This window comes from Citrus sinensis, chromosome 7 (genome assembly GCF_022201045.2).
Source record: "Citrus sinensis cultivar Valencia sweet orange chromosome 7, DVS_A1.0, whole genome shotgun sequence".
Classification (NCBI taxonomy): Eukaryota; Viridiplantae; Streptophyta; class Magnoliopsida; order Sapindales; family Rutaceae; genus Citrus; species Citrus sinensis.
The window spans coordinates 24,091,106-24,102,575 of record NC_068562.1 but is presented as its reverse complement, the minus strand read 5'-3'; the positions used below and the strand labels follow the sequence as shown (position 1 = coordinate 24,102,575).

Sequence of the window (11,470 nt, the reverse complement as noted above, 5' to 3'; positions counted from 1 at the left end):
CAAGAGAATTGCGGAAATCTTATGTCCCCCATTAGTTAATGACAAGTATGTGTGCTTTTTAGCCTCTGAATATCGAAGAGTTTCCCTTGCAAAACTTGTGGATGGCTTGATCTGGATTTCACCACATATGGAGAACTTATCAATAAAGTACGATCTATATTGTTGGAAGTACAAGCTTTCTTTTCAGGTAAACCGTATTTTTCATTTATGAGAATTAAAGACTTGATCTGTACTGTGAAGATGGAGATGCTATATCAATTTCTTTTGTCATCCAAGTCCTTGATGAGATCTTATGTAAAATCAATACTTAAACTTCTACTTGTTAATTAGCCTTGTATTGTCAATGGATTTTCATTAAAGGATCCAATAAGGATAACTAAACTTACTTTTAGCATTGTTGAAGCATAATATTTTTAAAAGCATGCAAGTAATATTAACAGGACGGTCATAGTGTATTGCTAATCCGTTTATATTTAACTTTATCTTAGGACTTCTTTTTCTTTTTCCTTTTGAAAGTTGGATCCCTAGATAATATGTGTTTTTTTTAAAAAAAAAAAAAGGGTTGGTAATAGATGTTGCTTACTGTTGTTTCAGTTCTCTTATAAGAAGTTGCTTATATCTGAAGGAGAGAGAACTCTATATTACTGCCAATCTGTTCCTCTCTCATGTTGGCAGTATTGCATAAACGAAGTTAAGATTGAGTGCTCTAGAAAATTTCCAAGAAAAGCATATATTGATGTACAAAATTATTCTTCTGAGGTGGAGAGATCTTGGAGAAAATTGATGATCTTTGGAGATATTTGTGTGTGTGATGAGTCAGATGATAGTGATGAGAACAACATTTATTTGTGCATAAAGGTATTACTCTAAGGATGGAGACATATTGTAGAAGATTGATGATCTCTGGAGATCTTTGCATGTTTATGCGTCTGATGGCAGTGATGAGTCTGATAATAACAACTTGGCAAAATTTTATTTGAGCCTATATTTGTTGCTTTTGTGTCTTGAGATTCTGGTAGTGGTATCCTTATCGGATTCTATTGTAATGGTCATTAGCCAATGTGTCTATAGCTTTCAATGAACCAGTTCATGTGTACCTTTTCATCACTTCTTTAATCTGAATGTTAAACTTACATTTTAGTATACAATGTTGATTTATGCCTCTTGGGTGCCAAATAACAAATTATTTGGTTATAAAATGGTTTCCAATCCTTTCCTTTATTAATCCTCCACATGTTTTGCTACCTAATTTTAATCTTGGAGCTTGAAATTCAGTTTATTCGATCCTGTATTACAGTTGGATCTTTGCTTGTGTCTGACTATAACGATGGACCAATTGTGATTTGTGCCGTGTGGATGTGGGTAAAAAAAAAAACTTTTAAGGCACTTTGTGTATGAATTGGATATGCAACACTCATTGCCTTATGCAGAAGAAGAATAATAATATAATATCTATTAATTCCTTGTGAGGCAATTTAACAAGGAACGATATATGAATAATAATATAATATCTATTTTCAATTAAAAGTAATGCTATGTATACTCACTTAGTTAGGATGTTTACTAATGTGGCTTCTTATGTGTCATCCATTAAGTGTTGATAGGTTTATAATTAATAATAAATTAATTAATACTATATACATGATATTACATGATTGACGACACATCAATAACTATCCCAACTAAGTATATAAATTAAGTAAGCATAGCAGTATTGTTCAAATTAAACCATTGATATTCTAGTCATTTCCTTTTTTGACTAATTATATAGCCAAATTTATTATTTGCATTATTTCTAGAGCTGCGCACAATCCAATCAATTCGATTGTATTGAATTACATTGGAAGTTTAGAAATCTAAAATTGATTGTTTAGATAATATTTTTGCGCTTAGCACTTTGCAATGTCGTATCAATATTTCCTCTTTAGACACTTAACATTGCTAGCCGTTACTTCAAGCCCTCCTGCCAAAAAAAGTCTCCCTTGTATGGCATAACTTAGCCACGACATCTCTCATCTCCATCCGCTCAAATGGAGATTCCATTGAGCAGAGAACACCAATTCTAATTATAGCATTCAAACACTCTTGCGTTTTGGCTCTTATGTCTTCCTGAATCATAGAGTTGTTCGCCATTACCTCTATCAAAAGTAAAGGATCAACAATCTCTATCACTTTTTCTGGTAAAGCGATCTTGGCAAATTCATGGAGAGTAAGTCCTTCAGTAAACGCTGCATCGGTTGGTCGCCTTCCGGTAAACAACTCCAGCAACAGAATTCCAAAGCTGTATACATCTCCAGTCATGGACGCTTCGCTGCCCATGCAATACTCTTAAACATGTTGATTCATTTTGTTAGTTGCCAAACGAATGCTAAGATCCAATAAAATGTATAATACTTTTTAAATAAATAAATATATCAAGATGTCCCCATTTGTGAACAGAGTTAGAAGCCAAAAACAAGAAGCATGAACTCTAATGTATTAGCTTCTTATGGAATTGGAGTTCGTGTTTTTCTTTTTATCTTTTGGCTTCGCTCACATGATTAAAAAAGATTGACATTCATATAAGAAAATGATAGGATGTGTGTGTATAACATGAAAAACTTACCTGGAGCAACATAGCCAACCGTTCCTTTTATCCCAATTGAGCTTGATGAAGTTTTACTAGCAGTATCAAGTTGGTGACTAGAGAGAAATTTTGCTAGTCCGAAGTCACCCACATGGGAAACCATGTCATGATCTAGCAGAACATTGCTTGGTTTTAGATCTCCATGAACCATAGGCGGTTGACAGTGGTGGTGAAGATATTCAATTGCAGAAGCCACATCAATGGCTATGTTCACTCTTTGAATGAGAGTTAATTTGCAAACTTCAAGATGATCATTGCTCTGGTGCAACCAATCCTCTAAACTTCCATTTTTCATACATTCAAAAACAAGAGCCTTGAAATCAGCCCCCTTAGAATCTATACTAGAGCAAATAGTGATGATTTTGATAAGATTTCGGTGACGAATATTTCTTAATGCTTTGCATTCAGCCATAAAACTCTTGAAAGCTCCTTTCTGCTTAAGATTTATCACCTTCACTGCAACTATCATTTCATCTTCACCCAAAATCCCCTTGTACACAGATCCAAAGCTTCCTTGACCAATCATGTTTGACGATGCAAATTCACTTGTTGCCTTACTTAGCTCTGCATAAGAAACCGTAGGAAATTGTTTTTCCCTCGGCGATGTATCAACAGATTTACGCGCAGATCTCCTTCTTCGAGCATAAACAATAGTAAGGCATGAGGATAAGACCATGCATAACACTGCCACTGGAATCAACACTTTGAGGAGAGTGATTTTTGGTTTTCTTGATCCTTTAGATGGACAGGTTGGTAAATGCAATTCATCTGTACCCCCACAAAGCTTCACATTCCCTTGGAGTGAAAGTTTGGTTTTACTACTAAAAACTCCTTTTGTTGGAACCTCGCCCTCCAAATCATTGTGAGAAAAATTTAAGAATTCTAAGAAAGATAGATTTTCAAGAAATTCTGGAATCTGGCCAGACAAATTATTGCTTGAGAAATTTAACACTTTGATGCTTTTCAAGAAACCCAAAGAATGAGGAATGACGCCATGAAAAGAATTGCTCGAAATATCAAGATATTCTAAGCTTACACAAGTGCTTAGAGTAACAGGAATCACACCAGAAAATTGGTTGCTAGATATGATCAATTTTACAAGATTCTTCAGGTTGCCTATTTGTAGAGGAAGAGAGCCGTTTAGATTATTATTAGACAGATCTAGGTAAACTGAAAGTGTTGTTATGCTGAGAAGTTGTTGGGGCAAGGCACCAGTGAGCTTATTATGGGAGGCGTTGAAGCCTATCAAATTCTGACAGTTACCAAGGGATGAGGGTATATTGCCTTGCAAGCTATTGTAGCTCATAACAAGTTTGGCCAGTTTAGTAAGATTACCAACACCAGAGGGAATGCTCCCTTGTAAAACGTTCTTATACAGGAATAATCCCTGTAAGTTTTTAAGCTCACCAATTACATCAGGAATAGTGCCATGTAATTGGTTTGATTGCATACCGAGTGCAATTAGATTGACAAGATTTCTTATTCCAGAAGGTATGATTCCAAATATTTGGTTTCCTCCTATGCGGAACTCAATCATTGACGATGAGAGATTTGCTATAGAATGAGGCAGCTCTCCTACGAATTGATTAGCAGCTAAACTAAGTATTTTCAAACTACTACAATTAGTTAGAAAGGTTACAAAATCAAGATCATTGGCTGTCCCCATCCCCAAATTGTTCTGCTCCAAATTTAACCACGATAGATTCTTAAGGCTGCTAAAATCAATTGACACTTTCCCTTTGAATTGATTGAAGCCAAGGTCAAGGATCTCAACATTTGAAGCATTGGACAATGAATCAGGAATAGAGCCAAAAAAATTGTTTCCACCAATAGCGAGCGATTTAAGGTTTGGAAGATTGACAACAATGTCAAATGGTAAAGTTCCACTAAATCTGTTGAATGGAAGATAAATCCGCTCGAGGGAAGAGATATTACAAATTGATTGAGGAAACGTACCAGAGAATTGATTTCCGCCTACGTGGAGATCAACCAAGTTTCTAAGTAGGCCAAGGGTAGTTGGAATTTTCCCGCCCAATGAATTCCCTGTAATAGAAAATACCTCAAGAGCTGAAAGATTCCCAACGAAATCTGGGAGTCGACCTGTTAAGTAATTTTTGCCGACGGCCAATGTCTGAAGCTTCAACAAGCTGCCTATCTCTGCTGGGATTTGTCCCTCAAGCTTGTTGTTGCTGACACGAAGTTGGATGAGGTTAGAGCAACGGGACAAATTGGTAGGTATTGTACCCGAAAATGAATTGTTGGGCAGTGCTAGTTTCTCAAGCCTTAAAAGATTACCAATTTCTTGGGGAATTTCGCCATGGAAGCTGTTGTCCGAAAGGTTGATGTACCTGAGGAAGCTGAGATTTCCAACGTAAGGAGACAAGATGCCTCCTATCCTTTGGTTACTCAAATCTAACCGGGTCACCCTTTGATGCCGATGGCCACAAGTCACTCCCGTCCATTGGCACAAGTTTATGGTATTGTTCCATGAACTTGTGACTCCTGATGTATCATGAAGCTGTGACTTTATGGCAAGCAATGCGAGTCGATCTGTCTCGTTGGTTTGGCCAGCAGAAAAGCTAGGAGAATTAATAAGCAACAAGCTGAAGCACCATATCAAAATGGCAAGGCAGCCAATGGAAAAGGAAATATTAGGCATTTTTCTTAAGGTGGAAAAGTGTAATGCAATGGAATGTGTGGGTGATTGTATACTCACACATATCAAAAAGTGAAGGCCTTTTATAGGCATATTTGACTAGTTTGTATACTCACACGTCACAAATTAAAGCAGTGGAGCTCTTAAATGCAGAAGCACAGCTAGACTTTGGAAGCTTCATCCTAGTTTCCAGGCCATGAATATGATTGGACAGCCAAATGACTATGTGGTGAGAACAATATAGAAAGAGAAAAAGGGGAAAGGAAGTTCGGTGTGAAAGAAAGGAGAAGAAGAGAGAAAGTTGAGGGGCCAGGCGTCAGAAAAAAAGAGAAGGAGAAGAAGAAGGAAAGTGGAGGGACGGTGGGGCGGGAGGGAGCAACGAGCATTGTAAAAGAAAGAGAAAAAGGGGGAGACAGAGGGAATCTCAATCTGCAGAGAAAAAGGTATTCAGTATGCTAACGCTGAAAACGTGTGACGTGTCTCTCCGGTTCAGACACTACAAAGAAAAACTTCGATCCGGTTTGTACGGTATGGGGGCTGGGATTTGACTAGCGTGTCGCCGGTCGTACTACTCTCTAACATTAATTCCTATTGTTTATTGACACGTAAGTATGGTCTTGTTTAATTGGACTGCGTGGCTATAGATTGTTGGTCTATAAGTTTGTGTTTTTGTACAGAAAAGCCGTGGAAAGAGCCGATATTCACGCGACGTGGGGACTCATCGAAAGTAATTTATAATTTCTTTTTGGTAAAGATTTAATAGCTTTATGACTTTTTTTATTGTGTGTTGCGCATGCATTGAGGTAACTGTGCACATGAAGAAACACGTGGAGACGAGGATTGAGTTAGACGGCTTTTTCTTTGCAGTACTGCGTATAATATGTATTGCTACTACACAAAATAGAACTACATATGAGCAAATTAATAATATGAGGATTGAGTTAATAATTTTGAATATTCGGGTCCTTCAAAAAAATTAATAATTTTGAATATACAGATTTGAAAATAGAACTACATATGAGCAAATTAATAGCGTAAACAGCATTTCAATTTTCAACCGAACGAATTCGGCCATCAAGCGTATCCATAATTAGTAACAAGATTATTTCAACACAAAACGAATTGATGATCATCCATCACGGATATCCATAATAACAATTCCAATATCACTGAACAAACCTATATAATGATTTCTAGGCCTAATGGATGGAACATTCCACTTAGTAATATTCAGCCAAGTTTCACAGAACAGGCCCTGTCGCAAGCGAAGGCGGTAATTTGATTGATCAAATGGTAGCAAAGGCGGCAACGGGTGGTTGGGTCCGCCGAGAAATGAGACCGCCGGCGAGAAAGGGTTAGCAGCTTGCGGTAAAAGCAAAAGGTTTGCGGTAAAGGAAAATGTTCAATTTGGCACATGCAAGCTCCCTGAGAACTTCACAGGCTGCCAAGATCTTGCCAAGCAAAAGGTTATTATCACATTCTAGCTCTGTTCATTCATTTGTTTGCTGTTGATTTGTGTTGAGTAATTTTATTTTCAATTTTCAACTTTCAATTTTATTTTTTGCAGAAAGTGCCATTCATCTCTGATGATTTGGAATTGGAGTGCAAAGGGAAAGACAAATAAAAGTGTGGTTCCAATTTTTTTCTGGAAAGGGTGAAGTGGGACAACTACTCTGTTTAAACATTTTATTTTACCCTAAAGTGTATCAAATTTTCCATTGAAGAAACTTTACTTGTGCTTATTTGTGTGTTATATTGTGCTGTTCAGAATATTTTTATATCCTCATCATGTTTTGGACGAAAATTGGAAAGGTTCTCTAAGCAAGAGTTAAATGGATACGCTTGTCACCTACTTTGAACATAAGAAAAAACACAAATCTCTTTTCAAAAGTTCACAATGAGCACACAAGGGCCTTGTATAAGTGAAAAAATAGAACTAAATTCATCATTCATCAATAAGTTACAACTTCTTTTTACATGTTTCATTTTTCTGTATATACTCCCCTAACCAGAATCCAATAAGTCTATTTAAGATCGCGAGACTGAATTTGTAGGATTAACAGAGAAACTAATCTTGTAGCGGAAAACTGTCCAAAACCTGCAAGTCCTGACTGCAGAAGAAATCACATCATTCGCCAAAATTGTAAGCCTGCACTAAGCTAGAACATTAACTAGATTAATTAAACCTCTTGCTTAAACGACATTCATGCCTATTGCACTCGCTTCTACCCAATTGAATCTTGCTGTAGTTTAGTATTGAACTCTCAGTTTGCTGAAAGTAGTTTCCATTCCTAAAATGCAATTCATTTGAACCCCAAAGTTCAAATCTTCCCCAGAAAACTCAAGAAAAAGAACACCAAGATGAGCTTTTGTTCTGTAACTGGGGCCCGGGCAAAGGGAACACCTGACTGTTAAAGCCTCAAACAAATTGACATTGCCATTTCACCGATGGGGCCAGACCTAATAAACTAACATTTTTCATGCAGATCTCATTAAGTGTACCTATAATGCCTGCCGGTGCTGGGGCTTTCGTTGTATTTACACTGACCACATTAACAAAAGAAATACCCTTTATTTTAGGAATAGCTTTGGGATCCCATCCTTCATCAGGATGGTCATTAGACCCTCTACTGATCCATATAGGTATCTTGACTCTCTCCATTTTTATATTCCTTATGGTAATATTTTCAATATTTCTCCCTCTTCATTTGTCGGTCTTTATACGAATCCCAGCTGCTGCATCCCAAACATGCAAATGATCTACAGTTACATTAAAAATCCCTCCAGACATCTCACTACCTATTCATTCCAGCTCCTGAACAAGTTGGGGTAGTGCCGGAAACACTCCTTACTACGATGTTTGAACTTGGACGAGCCATCGCAATGCCATAGCGGTCCAATCCGCTATTCACTGCCACCGGATCATCCCCACTTTCAATGTAACAGTCTTTAATACACACATTCGTGCTCGAGTCTGTATAATGCTTTGTATAGGTTTGTAATTCAAAAGCTTAAGAGACAATACTGCCCAAGAAAAAGAAATGAGAAAATAAAGAAAATAAGAATGAAAAGAGAATATTTGTCTACCTAGGTCTATACCATCAGTATTTGGCGCATTAAGAGGAGCCAAGATTGTCATCCCTTTGATAACAACATTCCTGAAACAAATGCAATGCTGCCTATTGGCGCTCAAGTAGATGACTCATAAGTGTTATTTTTTCTGTCACACATTAATGCTAAGGTGCTAATTGCTGTGGTAACACGACCCGCCCCGACCTATATGCAAATCCGAGGCGAATCATGTGGTTTGATTACTAAAAGTCATAATATAAACTTAATTTAGGAACATATAAAAATGAATTCAGGCCTCTACTATATTCATTTAATAACATATGTATCTCATTTGAAAACATATACAAACTCCTCACACTTAACATCTCACTATATACACATACATCATGCATATTTACATATGAACATAAACGTGCTCAAAATACAAGTGATGCAGTAATGCATGTCATGGCTCTCAATTGATTAAAAATTGGACTATACGAAATCCAACAGAAATTTGGAGAAATAGGGTAAATAGGAAAATAGTTAGTTTGTGGCTCGGTGACTGGATATAATATATATATATATATAGAGTAGTTTTACAATCCAGTATCCGGGATTGGAGTTATAATCCGGGAGACAATTTGTTGCCGTCGGATCAAATCCAACGGCAACTTATATTTTAATTTCAAATATTGATTCCAACATAAGGGCCCACATGCAGACTTTTATAATTTTTAATATTAAAAAAATAAAGTTGCCTAATAAATTTTTAGAGAGAGAACTGATATTCCCCATCGGTTTCTTCATCACTGCTTTTCAGAATCTGAATATCCTCTCCATTTCATTCCTCCAAGACTTCAAATTTCTTCTCTTTTTACTCAATTCCAATTGACCCATTTGAGTTTTTAACGATCAGAACCGAACCGGGGGGGGTTAAAGATCGGTTCTTTTGCGACTTCTAAGGCTTCCTTTTAATCTTTGGATCTGGATATGAGGGGTTTCAATGATTGGGCTGTGACCGACGCAGTGTGACCGCAGGTGAGTTGAGCGATGGCGAAGGGGCGAATGAAGAGGGAAAAGGAGAGCCACAAAAGAAGGGATTGGAAGGGCTCGCTGCTTTCGAAGAAGAAGAAAGCGAGAAAAATGAGAAACGAAGAGTCTGTAAAGGCGATTAAGAGAGAAAGTTTTGTGAGTTTTTGATGGATGTTGATGCCTGACTGGAGTATGGAGATCCTGCTCCAGCACTTCTCTGTAGTTGCCGGTGAAGGAAAGTTAATAGCAAAGCTCACCTGATTGATTTACTAAAATCAGATGGATCATGAACTCGTTGTTTTTTATGTTCTCAATATTAATAAAATTACAAAGTTTGAGATAAACCAAAAAAAAAAAGAATTACGGCGGCAACATCGGCAAGAAATGGTGACAAAATGGAAATCAGTGTGCATGTGTAATCATGTGCTTGTTTTATTCCTTTTTCCCCCTTGATTTAAGTTGTACTAAAATGGATAATGAAAAAGTGGAAATCCCAAATGGTGATTTGTTAGTATCAGTTCTTTTTGGCTTTAGTCAGATGATGAAGAATCCGGGGAGGGAATATCAGTACTCCATTTAAAAGCAGCTTTACTTTTTAATATTAAAAATTGTAAAAGTCTGCATGTGGGCCCGACTGTTGGAATCAATATTTGAAATAAAAATATAAGTTGCCGTTGGATTTGATCCGACGGCTACAAATTGTCTCCCGGATTATAACACCAATCCAGGATACTGGATTGGAAAACTACTATATATATATATATATATATATATAAAGTAATGCACTAGTGTAGTAGTGCTTATACATAATCATATTACATAACTCTAGTGAACACATTACATGACCAAACATACATATATTATATACATGACAAAACTATACTAAATAGAACCCAAGGGAAATAACTCTTAAAACTCGCTAGAATCATCATCGCAAGAGTAGAGCAGGGGAAAAACCTCTCAATCCCAGCAAAATTTAACTACATCACACGAGTAGAGGAACCTAACTCTCAATTCACATGCGCAGAGCCTATAAGGGAGGGTACACATATGATGATTAGCAATGACATCTCATGACTCAATCAAACATATATTATGTGTACATATAATCACAATATGATATTAAATCATACTATCTGACATAAATGCTTCACAAAATACATAATAGTAATAATAGTATCCACTCACAACTCTTGTTTCACTCTAGGGTTTGTTAGGGCTCTTGTGGGTCTCTGGATTCTTGGATTTCTATAAAAATACAAGGTTAAAAAATTAATGATTAGAAATGATACAAAAACTTATATGATGTAAAATAAAACATAACTAACTACTTAAAATTCATGAAAATATTACCCACTAACTCCCTAAATGTAGATCTAACTATCCAATTATATTTCCCATAATATTTCCCTCAATTCCACTTTTCAAATTATTTTCCACTCACAACTTCTTAATTTTCTTTTTCTCCTTTTCCTTTCTTTTCCTCTTTTCCCAACTCTCGGCTTCTTTCTTTTCTTTCTACTTTTATGTTTCTTTTCTTTTCTCTTCTCTACTTTCCCATTTCTCTCCCATTTCCTTTGTTTGTTCTGGGTGCTCCAATTTGATAAAATAAAGCAGCTGTCAAAATTTTGCATTTATAGAGCGACCGAACGGCCACCGAATGCAAGCAAGCAGCTCCCACTTTATATAAGCACTGCTTGAAGCAAGCAAATAACTATATTACATTATAATACTGTAACGATTCTCTTACTAAGCAGTATATATTTTTATTTTATTTTATTTTATTTGTGCATATATGATGTTGCATTTATCTGCCTATAATTGGCATATAACTAGTTACATTATGGACTTGCATGTGTTAATATGAGCATACCACGCGATTAGTATTTTGCTCGGTACATTTGTGCCGCTCTTAGACACTTGGGTGGTCAGTGACACTACGACTATTTTTTCTCTATATTAATGCTCTTTGCGAACATGAGGCCCAACATGTCTTAAATGAGTTACAATGTCTCATATTTCTTTACTTGTAACGAGACTTTTCTTTATGCTACTTCTTATTTTGATGAATCGTTTTGCTTTGAAATGGAGAAATATGCTCG

General features: G+C 36.4%; 1 protein-coding gene and 1 pseudogene across 1 annotated transcript; both read right to left on the bottom strand.

Moving 5' to 3' along the window:
• Positions 1-1,720: 1,720 nt before the first annotated feature.
• On the bottom strand, positions 1,721-6,203 carry LOC102621138 (putative receptor-like protein kinase At3g47110). The gene is made up of 2 exons (XM_025094670.2): positions 2,606-6,203; positions 1,721-2,327 (listed from the first exon to the last, which is right to left on the bottom strand). Exons 1-2 carry the CDS (start codon positions 5,373-5,375, stop codon positions 1,954-1,956), a joined length of 3,144 nt encoding a protein of 1,047 aa, XP_024950438.1. The 5' UTR covers positions 5,376-6,203; the 3' UTR covers positions 1,721-1,953.
• Positions 6,204-7,350: 1,147 nt separating this feature from the next.
• On the bottom strand, positions 7,351-8,584 carry LOC112498631 (probable polygalacturonase; annotated as a pseudogene).
• Positions 8,585-11,470: the final 2,886 nt, after the last annotated feature.